At 57.7% G+C, this 23355-nt stretch overlaps 1 protein-coding gene across 6 annotated transcripts in view; it reads left to right on the top strand.

Moving 5' to 3' along the window:
• The window catches only part of BCAR1 (BCAR1 scaffold protein, Cas family member), a 51367-nt gene that overhangs the window by 10289 nt on the left and 17723 nt on the right, over positions 1-23355 (top strand). The window contains exons 2-3 of one of the 6 annotated variants that reach the window (XM_048224019.2): positions 838-1065; positions 3966-4147. In XM_048224019.2, coding sequence (XP_048079976.2) covers positions 4127-4147 — 21 coding nt within the window. In that variant the 5' untranslated portion in view covers positions 838-1065; positions 3966-4126. Of the gene's footprint in view, positions 1-837; positions 1066-3965; positions 4148-5131; positions 5303-11747; positions 11847-18126; positions 18322-23355 lie in introns of those variants that run through there. The other 5 variants (XM_048224017.2, XM_048224018.2, XM_026495235.4 and 2 more) reach the window with 5 other exon arrangements.

Here is a 23355-nt window from a genome sequence, read left to right as displayed (position 1 = left end):
TGGTGACGCCCAGGATGGGATTCTATCATGTAAATATTCCACGATTTGTTTAAGTGGAGCCCGTTATTGAATATGTAAGTTGTTCCCACGTTTTCCTGCTAATAAGGAGAGCTGCAAGCGACGGCCTTGACATGTATAGCTTTGGCTACTCATGAGTGCATTTTTAAAGATGAATTCCTGGAATTTCAGGGTCAAAGCGTCCCTGCCTGTTGGGGTTTTTTGCCTTGTCTTGCCAGATGGTATGCGGGAGCCATACATTATTTATGAAAGTTATTCCCACAAACAGCAAGTGATGCCACTTGAGCTGAGTAAGAGGATTCCTGCCCTGGCCAAACTCAGCCATCACCAGTATTCAGGCCATGGGGCCCAGAGCAGTTTGGGGGGCCAGGGGTCCTTCCGTACACATCTGAACCCCTGGAATCTACGATTAGATTACATTACAAGGCAAAACGAGCTCTGCAGCTCTGATTAAATTAAGGATCTGGAGATGGAAAGGTTGCCCTGGGCTACCTGAATGGACCCATGGTAGTCACAAGGTTCTTATAAGAGGGACTCAGGAGGGCTGGAGTCAGAGAAGGTGGGATGACAGAAGCAGAGGTCAGAGTGATGCGGGGCCCAAGCCAAGGGATGCAGGAAGTCTCTAGAAGCTGAAAAAGGCAAGGGAATCTATCATCCCCTAGAGCCTCCAGAAGAATGTAGCCCTGACAGCCCATTTTGGACTTCTGGCCTCCAAAACTGTAGGATAATAAGTTCATATTGTTGTAAACCATGAAATGTGTAGGAATTTGTTACAGTGTCAATAAGAAACTAATACATCTATCTCCCTCCTGCCACCAGGTACTGAAGCTGCCTTGTCTAGGGCATGATGGTCTGCCTCTGTACGCAGTTGCCTGATGACCTGAACATGACCCCCTCTCCTAACCAGGTGCTTCCCACGCAGAGCATACCGAAGGTTCTGTGAATGGGGGAGAGACAAGGAAGTGCCCTGCCCTAGCCCCTAGGGCCCACCCTCGATGAGACTGTGGGATTACCCTCAAGGATACTGGAACCTGGACTTGTTGTAAGGTCAGAGGATAAGTCTGAAGTGATGCCAAAACTGAACCCCAAGGTCTCGCCTGGTGGGTCAGTGGGTTCCCCATCCACTTCACCAAGCTGAGCATCTCTTTCTGTGCCAGTCTGACTTGCGTCCCTGGGAGAGGCAGTCATTCACGCTTTAGAGTAAGACAGGGCCTCTAGTCTGGGTCCTCCCCCACCCGTCAATGAGGGGTTACTACAGAGTAGTAGAGCTCAACTCTTAAGTTGAAAACCAGGCTTGGAGTGGTAGTTCCTGTTCTCATCCACTCCAGAGCTCACAGGATCCCATTGGCCACCCCCAACCCTAAAATCTCCTTCTAGGTCTCCTTCAAAGAAGCTCAGATCTTGCTCTCCGTAGGGAGCTGCTTAACCTAAATGCCTGGCTCGTGTGTGGCAGTGATGGTCCCTGCTGTTTACAAAGCACGGGTTCTGTGCCAGGTCCAGGGCCCCGAACCTTCCCTGAGTCATTCAATCGAATCCTTTCAATCACCCAGGAAGTATTATCCTCCCATTTCACAGATGAGGAAACAAAGCCCCAGACAGATTAACTTGTGCACATGCACAAGATGATCCAGGTGCAAGAAGCAGAGAAGGACTCAGACCAGGTAATCTGACTCTGGAGCCAAGAGCTGCTTGGGGTTGGCCCGTGGAAGCATTTGGTTCGGCTCACTCAGTCAACGTTTCAAAAGCCAGCGATTTTATAAAAACAATCTGGATTTCTAGATTCTCTTGAAAAAATCTGATGTACCACCTGAAAGAACTGCCTACTGCAAAGCAAGGTCAATACATGCAAGGAAGTGAAGTGGTGTTAGATTGTATTCCAAGGCATAAAATGAATATCCATAAATTCATACCGATATAAATAAATGAAGAAGAGAGAAATTTCCCACAGAATTCCAAATGTCTTTATGTAGATATTCTGCTCTCAGGAGATGGAGCATAAGTCCTCATTCCTTCCAAAGAGTAAAGAATAGAAAACAGAGAGAAAACCTGACAGACACTGTTATCAGCCATGTGATCAAGGTCAATATAACAGTAATAAGTTGTCCTGTTGACAGCATCTATCCTTGGTATGATGTGGTGAGAATGACATTTTACCTTGGAGGTCTTCCTAAACATCCATAACCCTAGTCTAACCATGAGAAAAACACCAGGCAAATCCCAGTTGAGGCACATTCCACAAAATCCCTGACCAGTACTCATCAAAACTGTCAGGGTCATCAAAAGCAGGGAAAGTCTGAGAAGTGGTCACAGCCCAGCAGAGCCTAAGGAGACATGACAGCTAAATGTAATGTGGGATTCTCCATGGGATCTTGGAACAAAAAAGGACAAGGACAGTAAGGGGAAAACTAAGGCAGTCTGAAGAGAGTGTGAACATTAGCTAATGAGAATGTATCAATATCAGTCCATCAAAGGTGACAAAAGCACAATGCTAATGTAGGATTATCACAAGGTGCCCACAAAGTGCCTGCAAAGGCTCACTGCGCTCTCCTGGGCCAGGAGTCCCTCTGTTGGAGAGGTCCCTGGTTACCCTGGGTGGGGGTGGGGAGAAGGGGCCACCTTCCAGGCCTCGGCCTTCTAGACATGGCAAGGCCCAGGGGACAGAGGCCTGGGTATCCAGAGACCTGAGTATGGAGCTTGTCTCTGCCCAGATTTACTCTGTGGCCGGGTCCAAACTCCCTTCCCTCCCAGTGCCAGGAACAACAGTAACCATTGTCTCCCTGGGGCCCTGGTCAGCCCTCAAGGATCCTCTCGGGGTGCTGGCAACTGCTCAAGCACCCCAGCTGTTGCTTCTGCTGTGAACTGCTAGTCGTGAGGCCCCCAGAGCCTGTCTCTGCAGGACTGAGTCATCCTGGGATCATTTGCCTGCTGGGGAATGGGGGGCACAACCCCCTACCCAAGGTGCTGAACCCCTGCCTTGGAGTAAGTGAGGCTCTGGCCAGGGATCCTTCTTCCTGTGCTAAGAGATGAGTTAGTGACCCCAGCCCCGAATAAACAGTTGTAAGCCATTGTTGGGGGCCAGATGGAGGCAAGGACCAGAGTTTGGAGGTCATGACCCCAGCTGCATCCCTCCCTGGGTTTCCATTTCCCTATACCCAGGGGTGTGGAGGAGGGTCTTTCGCCACTGCTAGCCCCATTCTGGCCTGTGCACCTAGAGAAGGGGCTGATGGGAGAGGGCACAGAAACAGTGGGTGAAAAGAATCCAGCCAAAGTAGGAGAGGAGGAAGGAGGAGGAGCCTGGACTCAGTGAGGGAGGGGCCAGGGTGGCAGCGGGGGCCTCTGAGACAGCGGGCGCATGTGGCTGGGAGCCCAGGCGCCAGGCTGAGCTGCTGCTCCCAGCTCAGGAGAGGCAGTGCCAGCTGGACGCGGGCGGGTGGGCACGGGCAGGGCCGCCTGCCAGACACACACACAGAGCACCCTTTGAGGAGGTGGCAGCTGTCGGCCCAGAACCCCCTCTGTTTGCTGTGGCCCTGCCTGCTCCCTCCAACAATGCCTTACCAAGCACTGGGGCTGGGGAAACTGAGGTGCATAATTGACAATGCCCATTCAAGGGGGTGGGCAACCCTGCTTAGGTGGAGCAGGAAGGGACCCCAGCTCATCAGTGCTAGAATCAGTACTTGGGCCTCATAGCAGACCTGGATTTCCCCCCTTTCTTGCACATCTAGTGCCCCTCCCATTGCTGAGGACCACTGTTAGGACTCTCCCCAGGAGCATCCTAGAGAAAGACCAAGGCAGCCCCACCTCTTGGAGAAGAAGGCTGGAGATCCTCCTAAACCCCAATGGATGACCTGCCAAGGGGGAGTTTTGAGGCCTGGGGAGCTGGGGCCAGATCTGAGTCTCCGAGGAAACTCACCTCACCTGTACTTCCTCCCTCTGTTCAATGACCTTAGGACTCCTGGCACTGCACACCGAGCGGACAAAAGAGCCTGTGGCCCTGGGCACTTGCCCCCACCAATGTCTTAGAGGGCTGGAGCTCTCTGTCGCCCAAGTCCTGCCATGAGCCACATCTGCTGCCGTCCAGCCTCATGGAACCAGCTCTACCTTTTCCTCCATGGAGGGACCAGGGGCAGTGGTACTGATCTCCCTGGACTGACCTGGCCCTGTAACCTTAGTCTAGGTGCTCACTCATCCCTCCTGGGCCCTAGCAGCCCTTTCTCTGGGTTCAGCTTTGCCCAGGAAGGGTCCCCAAGGGAGCAGGGACAGGCTGTGTCTGATGAATGGCAGCCCAGAGTGGTCAGACTCCTGGTTCTGCCTTCTGGTAACGGAGGGATCTCAGAGCCTCAGTTTAGCAAGGCCCATCTGGCAGTGGGTGGGAAATTAGGGCGCACATGTAGGGGCCCGCTATCTGTGGACACCACGGCAGATGTGAAACAGCTGAAGAAATTGGGGATGTTTAACCTTGGAAAAGAAAGGCTGGGGCCTCGAAGGCCCCTCTTCCAGCGTCTGAGGGCTGGCTCTTGGCGCTGGGTGGCCTGGCTGTGGGTGGCCCTTGAATGGGGGTTACCGGGAGACAGGATCCTCCCTAAAAGCCAGTTCAGCTTTATCTGTCAGCTCTATCTGTCCGATGACCCGACGATGCGCTAGGCTGTTCCCAGGCAGTCGGGAGCTCCCCACCATTGAGGGATGGGCAGAGGGGAAGGGCAGAGCAGGCGGAGGAGGTCTGGGCAGCGCAGCGTGGGGGTGCCGGGTCTCTGGGCTTTCAGCGGGAGGAGCGGGGAGGGTTTCTAGGAGCCCTGCGAGGCTGACCTGCAATCGCCTTCAGACACAGGGACTGGGAGCCCCGCCAGACCACAAGGCAGGCGCCCAGCATCCTGGGCTGGGCAACGTGCGGGGTGGGGGGTGGGGTCTGGTCTCCAGAACCGGGTGGGAGAACAGGAGATGGTGCGACTCGAAGTGGCCTTTGAAGGTTGGATAAGGGGTGGAGACCGAGCCTCCTCACCGCGTTGGGCCGACAGAAAAATGACGCGGTCCGGGGTCCTCGCCTTTAACGCGGCCCCCGGGGAGGAGACGGGAGGGGGAGGGGCGGCGCGGGGCGGCGCATGCGCGGCGCGGGCTGGAGCCGCCGGACAGTCCGGCCGCCGGGAGCGCGCAGGAGCCCGCGGGGAACCCCGAGAGCACCGGGACCCGGCGCGGGGGGCTCTGAGCGGCGCGGCGGACCGGAGCCCCCAGCGTGCCGGCGCCGCTGCCCGCCCGGGGCCCGGGAGCGGCGGCCAAGATGTCCGTTCCGGTAAGTACCGACAGCCGGCCGGGACCCCGGGTCTGTTGCCCCCGGCCGGGCCTGAGACCTGAAGCCGCCTGCTGCAGGCCTAATGCCGCGGGGGCTCCAGGCTGGGGGCGGGGGTCACCCCATCTGGGCCTTCCCGGGCCGGGCGTGGGGGTTAGCGTGGGGGCGTCTCCCCCAAGCCGGCCTCTATGCCCCTGCCTTTCTTTGCATCCTCTCCCAGGAACCGGCTCGGTCTGGGTTCCGTGCTGTCCCCTCCGGGAGCCCCCCAGGACGGCTGGCTTGACGGGGGCCTTTGTTGGCCCCGGGAAACCCCTGGGACGGCTGGGCCAGGCAGGAGTCCGTGCTGTCCCGCAGAACCCCCTCCCCCACCGGGATGGCCAGGCCTAGTGGGGAGAGGTCTGTGTCGCTCGCCGGGAGCCCCGCTCCAGGATGGTTGGGCCGGGTGAAGGGGGGAGGTGTGTGCTGCCCCCAGGAAACCACCTGGGATAGCTGCCCTGTTGCGCTCCAGGGACGGCCCCGGGATGGCCAGGCCTGGGGCCGGGTGTGTATCTCTCCCGGACAGCCCACCCCAGGACTGCTTGGCAGAGTGCGGATCTGTGTCTGCCCTCGGAGAGACTGATGCACTCACTTTCCCGGGAAGTTTTCCTCTGGGTGCCGGGACCGGCCTTTTCCTCCGTCCTAGCTATGGGGGCTTCTCTTCTCGCCTGTCACCCCCTCTTCCTGGCCCAGCAGGCAGGCTTGGCCAGCTCCCAGGCCATCATGGCTCCACACTTAGGCCTGCATCTGGAGGCATCGGGCGGCCTCCTGAGGGTGGCAAGTGATCCTGGCCACCCCCAGTCACCAGGCCTCAGGTGCAGGCCCAGCCCGCTTTACAGATGGACAGACTGAGGTAGGGGCCCACAGCCTGCGTCCTGCCTGGAGGGGACGCCCTCTGGAGGCTGGAAAGCTGTGGCTTTCAGCCATTGTTTCTTTGCTGACTTAGGGTCTTTTCCGTCTGACAGGAAGGGGCAGTAGGCCAGAGTGCCAGCCCACCTGGCCGCCTTCCTGGCACTGCTCCTCACTCTTAACCCCTTTCTCAGGGTGAAGCAGACAGTAGGGGCTTCCTGGCAGGCCAGTGGCCTCTTAAGGAACCACCATGGGGTGTGTGGAGATTACGGGAGGTGCTGTGTAAGTGCAAAGCATTGTTATTAGGGAACTAGAGACCCCAGCTCCTGCCGCCTCCAGAGCGGTAATGCAGTTACAGATGAAAAAAGTAAGGCTTCCAGACTGTGCTGAGGTGAACTCCACCCCCCCACCCCCCCCACCCCCGTTCTGGTTCAGAACATAATTGCCTCATCTTTAGAATGAAAGAAGACAGAAAATGCTTGTCAAGCCCTTCTTCCCTCCTGCTCTGCTGTCCTGGATCTTTTCTGGCTCAGGGCATCAAGGGACCTGCCCTGACCCTGTGGGCACTAGCTGGAGGGGAAGTGGACCGTCTGAGCCTGCTTGAGGGCCTGGGGCTTTAGGGCAATAGTGAACGGGGAATGTAACTCAGGCCACATCACAGCCTGGATGGGTCTCAGTTTGGGAGGTCTGCACTTGATTTGGTTTGGTTGTCCACAGTGATAAGAGAGGTCTGGACATAGAATCTAGGGTGGCAGCCAGACCCCTTGCCTTACGGGACTTTGGGCAGCCTTCCTGGGCTCTGTACCTCAGTGGCCCCATCTGTCATGAGAGAGGTATGGCAGGGGGGTGGGTCTGACTTAGACAGGCACTGCTGTGGGCACCTGCTATAAAGACCTGAAGCCAGGGTCTGCCCAGTCCGTCCACACTCCTGTCAGCTCCAAGTCACTCCCCGCACTCCTGCCTAGAGCCACAGCCCTTGGGGGTTCTGGAGGGGGTGGGCAAGGGTCTCACCATCTGCCCCTAGTGGCTGGGCTGTCAGAGTACCCTGGCTCCCTTCTGGGTCCTTGGGCAGTGTATGAGCTGGTGGGGCTGGGAGGAGAGGTTCATTTCATGTGCTTGTGACTGGTGAGGCCCCTCTGAGGCTTCCAGGCTGAGCTGCCTCCTTAAGCCCTGCTCTTGGAACCCAGAATGGTGATTGCCCATGTGGTACTCAGGGATGTGTTTGGGTTTTAAGCACACCCGTTCATTTGGGCAGTCTTTTCCTGGATGGGGCTGACGCAGGCACTTTGGCCCATAGAAATTACAAGATGCTTCAGAATGGAATGGGAGGTGGTGGCAGGGAGAGAAGAGGTTGGGATGGGATGGGAAGAGGTTGAGCCGGGAGCGACTTACTCTTAGAGCAGGGGCCTGTGCACGGATTAGCTGGTCTCACTCTGATATTTGACCCACATGGGCTCGGGGGCCCAGAGACAGGAGGGCACACAGGGTCATCCTGAGTCCCTGCTGAGTTGCTCCTTCCTCTTCCCTGAGCTGAGGGAAGTGCTCACGTAGCACCTGGAGATTTCCTTCCTGGCTGTTCCCTGACAGTGGCCTTCGTCTTAGGCATGGCCATCTGGCACCCCAGGCCTGTCTCTTCCCTCTGGTCAGGCAGGAAGCATTTGAAAGGAAAACTGCCGTGCCACCCACCTGAGACCCCTGGTGGGCATTGGCATGATTCATATTTAGGAGCGACAAGATGCTGGCTGCCCCCTGGCACTGTCAGGCAAGAGGCCAGCTTCCAGCTTGGGGAGAAGTCCCCTGATCACTGTTCCTGCCACTCGTTTCCTGTCTGTGAAATGGATGCTATCATTCTAGCCTCTCTGCTCCTTTTTATTTATTTATTTTATTTATTCGTTTTAATTTAATTTTTTTTTTATTTTCCTTTTTAAAATTATTACTATCTTTCCCTCTGCTCTTTTACTGATTGACGATGGGTCCTTTCAAGGAGTGAAGGTGCTGATGTGTGTGCCAGGAGCAGGGCTCTGGGCTTCACGGGCTCACAGAGGACCTGTGTCTTGCCAGGGTTGCATGGCCACTGAGAGACGAAGTCGGGGCGGAAGCCCGGTCTGGCAGGGTGCAGAGCCGGAAAGTGAGCGTCATCCTGCGTGGCCTCTCTAATTGTGGGGGCTGCGGCCTGTTGAGCTGTCCACAGAGGCCCAGGCTGCTGAGAGCCTGACCCTCGGCTTGTGGCTTTTCAAGTATGAGTTTGTGTAACCCCTTCGGCACCCTGGGGAGATAAGGCAGCTGGGACTCCGAGGTCGGGCAGCTTGCCCCGGGCTGTGCGGTAGGGTGGGTCTAGCCCTGTGAGGCCCCAGCTGTGGTTGGTGGAGAACAGTGGACCAGGTGTGGCACCTGGTTGAACCTCCACTAGTGATCCCAGGAACCAGGGGTGGCTGGTTCTATGCCAGCTGGCGCTGTGATGGGAGAGCTGGCCAGGAAGCCAGGAGACTCTGCCCTGGGCTCACTGCTGGGCTCACTGCTTCAGGCTATGGACAGCTGAGGCCTGGTGGAACGGGCTCAAAACAGGACAGTGGGAGGAGGCACGGTCCTCGTCCAAAGTCCCCTGGTCAGTCTCCAAAGCACCTCCCTTGCCCCTCCTCCCACCTGGCCTTGGTTCTGCCTGGCCCTCCCTCTGCAGGAAGGGATCTCCAGCCACTGCCTTGCTCACCAGGTCCCTCCTGCTCACTCCTGCTCACCCTCAAGTGCTCAGGCAGAGGGCACCCTTCTGCAAAGCAGACCTCTGGGACTCGCATCTGTGATAGTGTGTTAATTATTGGGGCTATTTGGTTGCTGTCAGGCTCCTTCACCAGGCGGCAAGGCTTCCTCGGGGTAGGTCTCAGGCCTGCTTGGCTCCTCTGGCTCTGCCTCATTGCCCTAGCTTGCCCTGGCTGTCTGCTGAGGATGTGGCATGGGGAGTGCAGAGGAGCCCCCTCGGACAGGCAGCCGGGTCCCCCTGCGGAGAGCCCTGCGCCTCAGCTGCTGTCCTGGCAGGCGGGTTGGGGGCTGAGTGGGGGTTCCCAGAGAGGCTGCTTCGGGACCTGGAGGACTTTTGGTGGGTTGAGGGCAAGGGCTCTAGAATGAATTGTGCTGGCTTGTCTACACCTTGAGCGGTTACTGAAGCTGAGCCTGTCTCCCCATCTGTATTACGAGGAGGATAACAGCACTCGTGGAGTTGTGTGAGAACGTGGCAAGGGTTGCAGAAAGCTCTTAGTAAGAGGCTAAGAAGTCATAGCAGCTCCCTTGCTTGAGGTTATGATCTTTATCCTCTGCCACTGGCTGGTGCAGTGGCACCAAGTGATCACCCTTGGGGAGGGGTGATCAGCTCTCCGCGGCCTGCCCAGTCTTCCGCCAGGGGCCCTTTCTTGATGCTTGGTGTGTTTCCTGCTAAGGCCTTAGCGTGGGATGACACTTGACCCTCGCCTGCCCCACCTTGCCTACAGGACCCCTGCCTCTTGAGCTTTGGGTGGGCAGGTACTTGTTCTTTCTCCACCGACATACAGTGGCCTCCAGGAGGGCCACCAGCTGGCCCACCGTGCTCCAGGCCAGGTGGACACGCCCTGCACTAAGTGCCCCCGGGGGTGGGTACAGAGCTGCAGGCAGTGGAAGCCCTGGGACCCTGCAGTCAGTCCTCAGGTCTCATCTGCAGCAGCCTACTCAGTAAGGGAATAGCCACTTTGCAAGAAGGAGGCACTTTTGGGGGGGCTCAAGCCCATGAGTGAGGCAAGTGGGCCACAAGGGCAGCCCCCACTGAGCCGCCACTTCCCACCTCCAGGCATGAGGCTGGAGGTTCCCTAGGTCACCGGTGCCTGGGCTCCTGCCCCTCCCCTCCCCATGTCACTGGGTCACCTTCCCCACTGGGTCACCTTCACCTCCCCAGGCTTTGACTCCTCAGGCTTTGTCATGGCTGCCTGCTTTGATTGCATCCTGGTCCAACCCCATTGTTTCTTTGCTTTAGTCTTAGTTACTGTTTGCCGGGCCATTTTCTCCCTCTCTTCAAGAAAAAGAAAAATGTCTGGGAACAGGGTGGGGGCTGTGGTAGAGGTGGCATTGGACGCCTGCTCTGGCAGGATGGATGGTCACAAGTTGCAGCGCTAAAATTAATCCCTTCTCTAAAGGGGATTAGAGGCAGGGGGCTTTTCATTAATCTAAATTTATTATTTAAATCCCTCTAAGTTCCAAGAAGGATTTGAAGCAAATTCTAGTGAAAAACCCAAATAGTCTGGGAGCGTCAAAAGATCCAGAACTATGTAATGTATGGGGAAGGTAGGCATACATAACTTTAAGCTCCCTAACAGCCAGGGCAAAAAGGGTAACACAGTGGGTTTAGGATTGCAGTACCTATTTTTGGTATTCCTAATTCCCATGTATTTTTTTCCCTCTGTGCTTTGTTTTATTTTTACCGGTTGAGACTCTTTTTATTAAAGAATATTTTACATATATTGAAATGGACAGATGTTAGATGAGTTTTGACTAATGCAGACCCCATATAACCATCAATCAAATCAAGATAATTAACATCTCCATCATCTCAGAAAGTTTGAAAGTGGCCCCTTTGCAGTCACCTGTCTCCAACCCTCTGTAAGGTGGCCAGCATTCTGATTTCCTTCATCATGGCTTAGTGTAGCCTGTTCTTGAGCTTTCTTTTTTCTTTCTTTTTTTAGAAAGATTTATTTGTTTATCTTAGAACGCAGTAGTGCGAGCATGTTGGGGGAGGGGCAGAGGGAGAGAGAGAATCCCAAGCAGACCCTCTGCTGAGCACAGAGGCCTCGCAACCCTGAAATCATGACCTGAACTGAAAACCAAGAGTCGGACGCTCTGCCAACGGAGCCACCCAGGCGCCCCTGTGCTTGAGCGAATTTCTGTAAGTGGAGGCATGTAGTGATGTGCTCTTCGAGGTCTGGCATCTTTCATTCAGCCTAACAGTTTTGAGATTTTCGTCCATGCACTGTGTATCAAGAGCTCTTTCTTCACTGTTACGTTGAGTCATGTTCCATTTATGAACATGAAATTATGTACTTAGCCCTTTTCTTGCTGATGGATATCTGTCTCTGGTTTTTGTACACTGTGTGTTTTCAGGTACTGGAACACTGGCATTGTTGCTGGTGTAATGCTGCATTTCAATATTTTATAAAACCCGATATCCAAGCACGTGTGCCTTGAGGCACCCGAGAGTAGTCTGTGCTTCCAGATCCTGGGTCCCCCAGATTTACAGCTTGTTCAGGAAGTGGGGTGACCATACACCTTTCTGTTCAGCCCTCCCCGGGGATCTGGGGTTTGTGTTCCCTCTTTCTGTCTCTCTTTTTTTTTTTTTTTAAGATTTTATTTCTTTGTTTGACAGAGAGAGAGACAGCCAGCGAGAGAGGGAACACAAGCAGGGGGAGTGGGAGAGGAAGAAGCAGGCTCCTAGCGGAGCAGGAAGCCCGATGCAGGGCTCGATCCCAGGACACTGGGATCATGACCTGAGCCAAAGGCAGACACTTAATGCCTGAGCCCCCCCAGACGCCCTGTGTTTCCTCTTTCTCAGTTGCCCAAGAGGTGAAGTGTCTTAGGTTTTGGAGTCACCTGTGTGTATCCAGTCCATTCCAGAGGTCCTGGCAGGGAGATGCCTCCAGGAGAGCAGGAGGTAGGAGAGGGTGTGCCTTACCTAAGAGCTCCCCCATCCCTCCACCCTCGCAGGTCTGGACAGATTCCTGGGCTCACTCCTCTTTGTCCCAAGACACCCCACTGGGCAGACACTGGCGGGGGGGGGGGGGGGGGGCTGCTCCGCTTTAACTCTGGGGAGCCCCAGCCTGGTGGACATCCCCCCACTCAAGGAATGGGGGCGGGGTTGCTGGAGAACCACTCCCTGCATCCAGGGCACTGCACACGTCCTGCTCTGCTCTTCGCACGGAGGGGTGGCGAGCCTGTGCTATTTTTACTAATCTTTACTGTTATTTGTTTCTACATAATGAGCCTGGTAGAAGATTCACACATCTGCTTAAATGCCACCTTTTCAGAGAGGACCCCCGCCCCTCCAGCACCCTGTATAAAATAGCCCCTGCCATCACCTGCTGTCTCTGCATTCTGCTCCAGAGCTCTTGTCCCTACAGACGTTCCTGTGTTTGTGTTTGTGCCCCTCACCCCCCAGGACACGGACCCATTTTCCTGGCAGCTATATCCTAGTAATGATAGGTACTGAAGAAATGACCATCACACTGTAATGTGGGTAGTGAGAGACCCCGCACGACCGGCGCCCCCAGCCTTGGGTGGTAGATACAGGGGCAGCAGGGCTTCACAGAAAGATTTTGCCCAAGGGTGTCACAGGACACCTCTTGTGCATCAGGGGCTCAGGGAAACTCAGGGCACCTGAGCAGGGGCTTGGAGAGTTGGGAGGGCTTAGTGGGGTGCCAGGCTGGGTGGGGCTGGTGTGTGATCAGCAGGTGCATGGGTGTCCTGCTGACACCAGGGTGCCTTTGTCCACCGCAGTCTCGTGGCCTGGTGATGGGCAGGACTGCTGGTGTTGTTACACTGAGCAGACACGCCAGCCAAGGCTCTGATGGCTGAGGGTCCCATGCCAGCTGGAGTCATTAACAGTCTGTGGCCCTGTCCTTGTAGGTTCCAGCTGGGTGAGGACTGGGGTCTGGGTGTCCTGGGGCCCATGCAGCCTTTCTCTGTGGGCTGGAGCGGGGCAGGTGGGATGCCCCAGCAGTGCCTTCCCAGTGGGTGACTGCCTGCCGGAGCTCTGCTTTCTCTGTATTGTTGCGCCTTCCTGTGCTCTCACCCTGTTGCCCCCAGAGCCCCAGGGTCCCCTCCTGTGACTCCACTGCCCCTTCATGCCTCCCCCTGCCCTCCTACCCCAGCCAAGTGGCCAGGCCACATTGTTCTGCCCCTCCTGGGTCTCTGTGGGTGTGGGCACCTGTGTTCCTGCGGAAGTAGGCTTGGGGGGGTGGCAGATGGCATTTGAAGTCACCCCCCTCCAACTGCCCTGATATGCTGGGGCTGGTTGCTATGGGGAGAGGCGAGAGCAGATGGCTAGCTGGGGTGGCTTCTTGACCGCACCCTTGTCCCTGCCGGCCCAGGCTGTCAGCCAGGGCTGGGCAGCCACCAGCAGCTAACCGTTTTCTCTGGGCACAGGGACTTGTTTTCATTCCCCACCTCCAGCCAGGATCTTGCTCCTCTCTTCCCCTGCCCCCATTTCTTCTGCAGCCTCTTCTGCATTCCACCCCCAGGTAGTGTTGGGGGTGTGTGTGAGGATGCAGGGAGTTCCAGCACCAGCAGAGACAGCACGTAGGGCCGTAGGCCCTAACCTTTTCCTTACACACACGGGGGGACCTGGTTGTTGGTCCCAGCCTCCACTCACCTGCCAGCACCCAGGGGGATCCCATCGGGAGAGGTGGTCTCAGAAGGAGATGGGGAAGAAGGGGTGCAAAGGAGAAAGGGACTTGGGCCACCGGGAGTCTGTGCCCTGGGGTGTGGCAGAGGGCCTCTGGGAAGTGCTCCAGGGCCCAGTGACTGTTCACCAGCTCCAGCCTAGGGCCTGCTGTGAGCCAACCTAGGGCCTGCAGTGAGCAGAGCTCCTCTCTGAAGCAGGCATCTCCCCCGCAGGTGCCTCTCCTGCTCTTTGATTTTCAAATTAGAAAATGAGGAAAAAAGAATTAGAAGAGTATTCAGATCCTTCCAATTCCCAGTCCTTGAAAGAGCCGGAGCAGGCAGATAGGGGAGGGAGCTGTGAGAAGGTGGGGGCATGGCAATCGCTGGGACCCAGGCCTGGATCTGGGAGGCTAGTCAGCCATCTGCCCTCACTGGCAGTGTCCCTGCACCTGGCAGTTCCACCCGCACCCTCACCATGGGACCCAGGTCTCCAGGCACTAGCCTGGGAGGAGGTGGAAGAGGATGGCAGGTTGAGATTTGGCTCTAGGCTGGTGAGTCCCCCAGCTTCCCACATTCAGACTCATCACGGACAGATAAACTGCCCCATTGGTCACTGGTCCCTCCATCCTCAGAGAGCAGAGGAAAATGGGAAAGCTCTTTATGTCCGACAGCTGCAACATCACCCTAAGAGTACATGCTCTGCACCGTTTGGGGTCACCTGGGGTGCTTTTCCGTGGGGACACACCTGGGTCATTGGGTGGGCAGGCTACAGTTGTAGCTCAGTTCCTGGTGGTGTGATCTGGGCGCAGCATGTCCCCTCTCGGGGCCCCTGGGGAGTGTTGGTTCTGACAGCCGGGGTGCAGGGGTGTCTGCCTGTGTGTGGCAGTGGTTCTGGACGCAGCCGGACTCACATCTTTACTGGGCCACCCGCAGGCTGGCTTCAGCTCACAGGCTGGTTTTGAGCTTGCCAATGTGAGTGGCCAGCCCAGGGGGAAGGCGTCAACACCCCGCGGCCCTCCAGATACATCATTTCTTCCTGTCCCCAGGGCTGGCAGCACTCACCTCCGGCCTCAGGAAATCCTTCCCTGCTGCCGCTCCCAGAGCTGGCCATCAGCTGACCCATGCAGCCACCCTCTCGTGCTGCTGGGAAAGGGGCTGCCTGCAGTCACACTGTGCAAGCCATTGTAGCCTGCTCTTGTCACTTCCCATTGTCACAAGCGTTTTCTTGCATGATTTCGGCCTTTGAAAGTAGCCACCTTAAGAGCTGCACAGTATTCCATGGAGAGGCCATTGTGGTCTAGCCAGTCCCCTACAGGTGGGCCTTTCAGTTAGGCCCCCCCTTTGTTTGCTGTTCACGTGCTACAGCAGACATTGTTGGGCCTAAAGCAAGAACAGTTCTTTGTGCGCTGGGTCTGACCCGAAGAAGATGACCCAAAAAGCCCAGAGAGTGGGAGCTGGGTCCCGAGATCTTCTCCCCACTCACCCCAGTGGACACTTTAATGGACAGGTGGGAACCGTTGTCCCCATGCGCTGGTCCCACCATGTTGCCTACAGAGACCGCTACTCTGGGCCCCAGGGGAGGGGTTGGTGATATCCCCCCTCCAGCCTCCAGGCAGGAGATCCCAGGCTGCCTCCAGCCAGTAACACCTTCTCTCCCTTCTCCAGGCTCATCCTCATGGCCCCCCACTGCCCTGCACTCCATGTTGGAGAGGTGGTACTGGGCCCCGGTTCTGAACTTCTGAACGCATTTGTGTTTGGGGGGAGTGCTTGCGTCTCAGCTGCTTGTCCTTTGGGGTCTCTGAGCCCTAGTGCCCCTGCCCCTTCGTTCCCATCCTGTCCTGTCCCGGAGCCCCGCCTGTCTAGCAGCCCCGTGGTGCCTTCCCTGGCCACCAGCTCTGATCCTTTTGTGGTGGGACCCTGTAGGGTGGGGCAAGGGGAGGTAAACGGGGTCTCAACCTCTTCATCAGGAAAGTGGGGCTAATCATGAAACCTGTTTTGCAGGATTGCTGTGGGCCTGAAATGAGCACATAGTCATAGAGCCCTTGGTCCAGGGCCAGCGTGGAGGCTGTCCTGGGGGCTGTGATCACTGTCAGAGCTTCTTGGCACTGAGGGTCTGCTTCCCCATACACCCCGGCCAGAGCCTGCCCAGTGGGTGCCCCTCCCCCAGCCATCTACCTGCAGGCCTGGGAGGGGGCAGTTCTCTCCCCTTCCAGTTACCACTCTTCCATCACAGTAGGGCACAGATCCTAGGGCCTTGATTACAAAGCGGAAATGCCATTCTGGGAGGCACAGGCTTGGGGAGTGGGAGGGAGTTTAAGTGAAAAAGGAGCAAATTTTTGAAATGCCTCCGCCTGAGCGGGGTTCCCCTCCCCCGCCTGCCGGCCCACACCAGCAACCCCGCCTCCAGGGCTGCTTTAATCCAGAGCCAGAGTCAGGAAGGTCTCCTGTTCCCTTGGTCCCAGCCAGCCGCCTTCTCTCTCCCAAGGCCAGCTAGGATGGAGTAGGGCCAGCCCGTTGAGGGCCAGGCCTTTTGTGTCCCCGCCCACCCCTGCAGAGACCTGCCTGGAAGGTTCTGCCTGGCTGTGAGGCCTGGTCTCCCCTCCTCTCCCCACAGGAGTGGAGACCCTGGAAAACCTAAGGACCCCCTGCATCCAGCACAAATTCTCACGCATGGCCCAGCTGGTTCGCATCTGCTTCCTTGGAACCTCTGGTGCTAGCTGGGCTGAGGACAGGGTCAGGGTTTAGGAGGGGCTGAGCCCACAGCTCCATGCCTGACTTTGGGGCAGAGACATTGAGAACGGTGGGAGGGGATGCCCTAGGTAGTGTTTCCCTGACAGCCGGCTCCTCTTGTGGGTAAGTGGGCAATTCCAGATAAGGGGGCCAGTCTTGGGGAGGGCATAGGGTGGCAGCTAGTTGCCCCATTCCTTCTTGAGGACTCTGGGTCACAAATCCCACTGCTCCTTACTTCCCCCTCCCCCCCAGGCCATGAGTTCTGTCTAGTGGGTCCCTGTGAAGTTTTGAGGAAATGCAGATGTCTAGGTCCCTGCACACCCAGTTTTTCTGAAGAGAGGAGAACTAGGAATCTGATTTTTTTTTAAAGATTTTATTTTTAAGTAATCTCTACACACAATGTGGGGATCAAACTCAACCCCGAGATCGAGTTGCATGCTCTACCAACTGAGCCAGCCAGGTGCCCCAAGGAATGTCATTTTTAACAAGCTGTCCCGGGGCCCCTAGCCCAACCCCTTCATTTTACAGATGGGAGAGGGCTGAGGTGGCCTACCTGCCCAGGGGCTGAGTCTGCTGAGCCCTGGGTGTCAGGTATGTGTTCAGGTGTAGGGGCAGCTGTGGGTCCACCTTGGGCTTGTATGTATTTTATAGGCCATGCCTGAGGGTTCCCTGCAGGGCAAAGACAGGTTGGACCCACTGCTTCCCTGGCATTGTGAGCTGCCTGACAGGTTGGTGAGATCGGCAGGTGGTCTAGGAAACCGGCTCAGGAGCCTGGAGATAAGGCCCTGTACTGTCTGGGTCTGGAGCTGATTCTATCCTAGACATTGCTGCGGACCATTGTGCAACCCTGGATTCTGGCACACTCTGGCTGTGTGGGGGGACGGTAGCTGACCTGCAGCCGGGGGACGGGGGCTCCCTAGAACCAAGGCACTCTCCACTCAGTTTCCCTGTGGTGGTTCTTCCTTCCCTCTCATTCCTGCCAACCTCCCACCCCCCATGTTGTTGGGCATGGTGTTAGGCCTGGACAGGACTGACTGAGGGATTGGGGTGGGAGCAGAGCTCCTAGGGCAGAACTGAGACCATGGGGGGAAGCTTCACTATCGCTCCATTCAATTCAGTGGAGAAGGTGGGAGATGGTGAGTCACTTGACCCTGGGTAGGCTGGAGCCTCAGGCATGTCTGGTAGAACAGGATGAGCCCTGTGGCTCTGTGCCTCTTGGATTATGGGACCTGTTGGAGTTCCCAGCTTCCCTGCCTTGAGTCTTCATTTCATGGGGCTTTCAGGGTAGTCCTGACCAGAGTTGGTGAGGTGGTCCTTATTACTTTTCTGCCAGCTGCGGTATGCCCCTTCCGTGTTATTTCTAGATTCATATCTGAGTCGGAGGGCCCCATGGGCACGTGCGGAATCCCCAGGGTTTGGTGGGTGGTGAAGGCAGAAGTCGACTTGAGGCTAGCGTTATGGGGGCTGCAGCGGCGCATGTTGGAGGGGTAATCCCGGCAGTCTTCCCAGAAGAGGGGGGGTTTGCTTAGTCCTTGAGGAGGGACGCGTTCTCGCCCTTGAAGGAGGGCGGGGGGACGTGCATTTGGAGAAAAGGTGATATCCCCCGTGTCAGCCTCGAAGCCTGGTAGCAGGCGGGTGCCGTGGGGCGGGTGCCCTGTGAGGGGGGGGTTAGGGGCGGTCCCGCTGGGCAGCGCGCGCCCGCGCCCCCAGGGCCGGCCGGCGGCTCATTTGCATGGGGAGCCACAGTGGCCAATGGGCGCGCGCGGCCGGGCATGCTGGGAGCCGGGCTGGGCCGGCCGGGCCGCGGCGACGGCTGCGGCGGCGGGCGGAGCGAGGTGGGACCTTCTCTGGGCGGTGGTGGCGGCAGCAAGCGTGGTGGCTGAAGCGGTCGGAGCCAGACCGGGACCCGGGCGGCTGCGGCCTTCTCGGGGCCCCGAGAGCGCGCGGGGCGGGCAGCTTGGTGTGCGCCCCTGCGGGGAGGCGGGGCCCCAGACCGGCCCGACACGATGAACTACCTGGTGAGTCCGGGCGACGCGGCCCGGGTCCGGGAGCGCGGGGCGGGGTCCGTGCTTCTGCGAGCGCCGACCGGCGTCCGCGTACCGGCTTCGAGGTGACCGCCCAGTCCGCGCCCGGGGCGGTCCCTAGCGAGAAAGAGTTAAATGAGTGGCATTTCCTGCCGGACCTGCGGGTCCTGGGAACCGCTGGCCGCTGGCGCCTCCGCGGGGCCGCGACCAGGCAGGGGTCCGAGGTTCTGGAACCCCTCTCCCGCCGTGGCGGGGCGCCCGGAGGCGAGGACTACGGAGGATCCCAGAGCCTGTGTGCCCACGGGGCGTTTAGAAGGGCGGGACTCGGGCCGCTGGCCGGCAGGAAAGTTCCTGGATCCGGGAAAGTTGCTGGCCGGAGTCCCGCTCTCCCCCTGCCGGCCGCTGCCTGTTGGGTGACCTTGGGCCTGTGAGACCCATCTCCGAGCCTCAGTTTCCTCAGCTACAGGGACAAGTCCGAGATTCCTTGGACCATGAACTTCCAGGAGGCGTGGATTTCCAGGACGGGGGCTGGTGGTCCATCCTTGGTCCATCTGTGTGTTTTGGAGTGAGGAGCTGCCCCTCCCCGCCCCCAGGCTAGGGGTTGAGCAAACAAGTGCGAGGAGGTGTTGGTGCTGCTGGAGAGCCTATCCTGGGTCTGTTAATGATTCATCCCCGGCCTGTCTGCGCGGGATTCCAGGCCTGGGGGCAGGCACTTTTCCGCCTTTACCTACCCGGGTTGCAAATACTGAGGTTGAAGCCGGGTCCTGGCGGCAGGAGTCTAGGGCTGCACCGTGGAGCTGGGGGAAGAGCTGGCCGCCACACTCCGGCGTCCCCCAGAGCGCCCAGCCCCTCACTGCTGCAAGGCACAGGTCAGAGCAGTATTGAAGGAGTCAGAGAAGTTGAGACTTGCTGAGGACTGGGGTGCTTGGGGTCCATGGGCCAGTTATTGCCTGGGAAGATTTTGGGGTCTTGGATCCCACACTGGGGGTAGCAGCTCACTTGTCAGTCTTGAGGACATGGAGCTTCTCTTTTCTTACCCTACCATGAGGGTCTAGGCTGGAGGCACTCTCCTGGTTTGCCGTGATTCTTCTGCATATTCAGCCAGGCTGGGACATGTTCCTCATCTTTCTGAGAGACATGTCTTCCTGTCCCCATTTCCTTTCCTGGGTGGAGAGCTGATGATGTGGGGTCCTGGGGTGGCAGGACTGATGGGCCTACAAGAGCGGGTGTGGGCTAGGTGTGGGAGGAGCTGCTGGCATGCCCTTCTGGCAGCAGCACCCACTACATGCTTGCCCTGGGCAAGGAAGGAGCCCCGTGGGAACTGGGTGGAGGCAGGGCAGCCCCAGGTTCTGCCAGGACAGTCATCCTTGGTTCCAGGAGGAGATCTGGAGCCTTTGGCTGTTATAGTTTGTGCTGAGCCAGGGTGTGAGGGCTGTGGGCTGCTAGGACCATCTCCTCAGGCCTGGACAGGGGATTGAGGTAAGGTCAGCACCACTAGGGCATCCTGAGCCGGAAAGGCCCCTGAGACAGCTGCTCTCCCTGTTGTCCTACAGATGGGGAGACTGAGGCACAGAGAGGGAAGGTACTTGTTCTCGGGGGATTGGATTCAGACCTTAGTCTCCCAGTACAGACCCTTGCTCTGCCTCACGTGTCTTCTGCCACCCCCACCCCTGGGTTGGGAGTGCTCTGGGCCTTGGGGTGCTGCCGTGCTCTACTGGCTGCCAGCTTGGTGGGGTCCTTCTTGGTCCAGGGCTGCGCTTTTGTGGTCCCCTCCTGGCATCCATTGTTCTAGGAGTTCCCATCGCCCTTTTCTGGTGGACCTGGAAAACTCCCTCCCCCACCTCTCAGGATCCCACAGCCAATTGGGGCAGCCAGAACCAGAGGCCCGGTGCGCACCCTGGGAGGCTTTCCGGAGGGGTGAGCGACAGTGTTGGAGTCGCACTTGGAGAGCAAGGTGTAGGGCTGGGGTGATAGGGATCATTCTCCAGCAAAGACACTGGGCAAGCTTCTCTCTCTCTGGGCCCTCAGGGCCCCCAAATAAGGGGCTGAAGGGTGGTCTCCCTTCAAGGAAGGGGGTGGGGCTGGGCCCTCTGCCCCCCTGACTCTACTGTCTTGCTGCCCTGATTCCTTCCACTTCTAAGTAAGGAGGGAGGTACTGGCCTGGAGTGCCAGGGCCCTGTCTCAGACCCTCATCTCTACTGTGCATCCCAGAAATCAGGGATTTGGTACTTTTATTTGAGTGAGAACCCCAGTTTTGTACCATTGTGCCCCCCTCTATTCCTGCTGAAGTGGTTGGTGCAGCTTTAAGGGTTGCTGCAAATTAAGTTACCATTTAGGACTGGAGAGTGGCAGAGCTGCAGGGGGCTTTAGATGTCAAGGTAGAGAAACTGGGGTCTTAGAAGGAATGTGGTCTCTCCTGTCTCCGCTAGGGCCATTCCTTCTGCCTCTTCCCCTCCATGATGACATACCTGGGGCTGGGGTTTTCCCTGAAGTAAAGGTCTGCCTCATGCCGAGCCCTCTCCGAGAGACTAAATCCCAGTAGTGAACCAGCCAGCCACTCAAGAATCCTGAGTCTTCCCCCCAGGGCCCCAGGAGCAGAGAAGGAGAGTAATGGGTAGTCAAGTGCGCAGGTCTGGGTTCTGCCGGTCTGGCTCACTTCCCTGGGCTGGGTGGCAGTGGTGAGGGTTCTAAAGGGGTTGGAGACTGTTCCCAAGCTGCTAGCAGTTGGAATGGGCTGCAGGGTACAGGGCTCTGCCACCCTGCCATCTTGGTGCTCCGACTCCAGCTTGCTTGTTGTCACCCTCTCTGGTGCGTCAGGGGCTGCAGATGCTGTGTCCTCCAGCAGGAGGGCCCTGCCCATGCCGCCTTTCCTTCTCTGCTCAGCCTCCCAGGGACAGTGTCTGGGATGCCCTGGCAAGGGTGGGGCAGGGTCCTGCTTCCAGCCCAGAGCTGGCCCGGGACACGGAAGCATCTGCTGTTGCCGCTGTAGCCAAGGCTCAGCCATGACCCGTGTTTGTGTGAGGGAACTGCTGGCGGTGGCCAGTACACGTGGGTTTTTAGTCCTCGAGGGGCTGAGTGTCAGAGGGCTGAGGACCTGCACATCCCAGCTCTGTCCTGTGAGCCACAGGCACTCCTGAGGTGGCTAGGGCAGGAGCCATGCTCGCCTTGGGAAGGCTCTGAAGTAGAGGCCTGCCCACGGTTTTGCTCCTTGACAGTCGAGCACTGAGGGCTCGAGCCCAAACCCTGGCTACTCAGTTGCTCCTAGGTGTATTAGGGGAGTGATGATAAGGCTGGCTGGGACGGAGTTCACCAAGGACAAGGGTGTGGGGACGTCTGGGAAGGGAAGAGACTGTCCTCAGAGTGGGAGGGGATGGTTGGGACCCTGACCAGTGGGCCCCTGGCTGCTGCCTTTCCAGGGGGTTTCCCAGGGCACCAGACAGTAGGGATTGTGGACGCAGACTGCCATTCAGACACACATGCATTGGGCCTGTATCCATTAGCCACTGGGGGCTCCTTGGGACAAGCAAACAGAATACCCCAGAAATAATCTTGGCCCAAGTGTGAGATGGTTCTGGGTATGAAGGGAACTAGTGTTTCCAGAGTGACTACTGTGTGTGAAGCTCTATGCTTGGGGCTGTGTGTGTGTGTGTGTGTGTGTGTGTGTGTGTTGGGGCTGAGGGACAGGGGGAGAGGAAAAGGCCTGTCAGATTTCCACTCCTGGCTTCCAGAAACATAAGCATCACCACGGGAGCCATCTAGCTCTGTGTTATCATAGGGCACAGGTCTGCCTCTGCTGCTTCCTGATTGTGTCCCTAGCGAGTTGAGTAACTGCTCTGCACCTCAGTTTCCCTATCTGTTAGGGGGAAGTAATCGGAGCGTCTCATAAGGCTAGAAGGGATGACTGAAGTACGCAGAAGAGCCTGCTCCCGACAGAGCCTGTCATCATTGCTGTTACTGTGAACCTGTCACTCATGTCTCCTCGCCAGTCCCAGTTGCCAGGTCCTGCCTTCCCACAGAGTCAGAGTTTGGGGGTACCAAGAGCATATCCAGCGCTCCCCAGAGCAGCTGGCGAAGCCAAGGAAGAGACCCGCAAAGCCGTCAGATGGCTGGGGCGGTCCTCCAGACCTGTGCCCACCTGTGGCCGAGGCCCAGAGACTCCATTTCTGAGAGCCCACCCAGCCCGGGTGGGTCTGGTGCCCACAGGACCCGAGGACACAATGAGGGCCATTCTAAGAGCCAGGCAGGGCCTGTGGGGCAGCCGTGTTGGCTCCCGTGTGCAACACCCATGGTGTTGTTCTGAGCAGGCCTGGCTGGCAGGCTGCTGCCTCAGGAGTGTTGGCATCGGGCTGGGGGTTCTCTTCTCCCCCTCCTTCTGGGGTGAGTGAGCCCCCTTCCTGGCTGCTCCCAGGGAGGCTAGGATACTGTCTTCTGCAAGGGGACTTCTGCCGAAGCCACCCATTGAGGGCCAGGCTCCATGCTTGGGTACCTGAGGGGTCCATGCTGGACACAGCCCCCACCCCCATCCTGGGCACCTGCATCAGAGGGCATGAAGAAGGCAGTAACAAGACGTTTTGGTCAGGATTTTGAGTTGGGGGCAACGGGGAGTACGTGCCCAAGGAGGGGCTTGGGAATGTGCCTGGAGGAGTGATCATGTTCTGGAGAAGCAGGGCACGGTGGAAGGTTTCCTGAGGCAGGAATGAGGTTGGCCAGAGCCGTGGGGTAAGTCAGGCAGCGCTCTCTGTGGTCCCTTGGACACAGACGGCTGGCAGCATCTGCCCAGACCATGATGGCACACTGACGGTGCGCTCCTCTAGAGGTCACAGCTGTGCCCCCTTATGAGGTGGGGGGAAGCACCTAATTGGCTCAGGCTCTGGGGGGCTGGCCCTTCGTGCATGTTGGGGCGAGACAGCAGGTCCTGGGGAATGTGTCCAGAGCAGAAAAGCGCAGGTGCTCTATGGAGGCTTTGCCCTGGTTGGGCTTACCTGCCACGGGGCGCCACCATTTGATGACATTTACTGAGCTCTCATG

The sequence above is a fragment of the Ursus arctos genome, unplaced genomic scaffold (assembly GCF_023065955.2).
Source record: "Ursus arctos isolate Adak ecotype North America unplaced genomic scaffold, UrsArc2.0 scaffold_19, whole genome shotgun sequence".
In the NCBI taxonomy this organism is placed as follows: Eukaryota; Metazoa; Chordata; class Mammalia; order Carnivora; family Ursidae; genus Ursus; species Ursus arctos.
The sequence above is the reverse complement of the archived record's forward strand: the minus strand, read 5'-3'. Positions and strand labels throughout refer to the sequence as shown.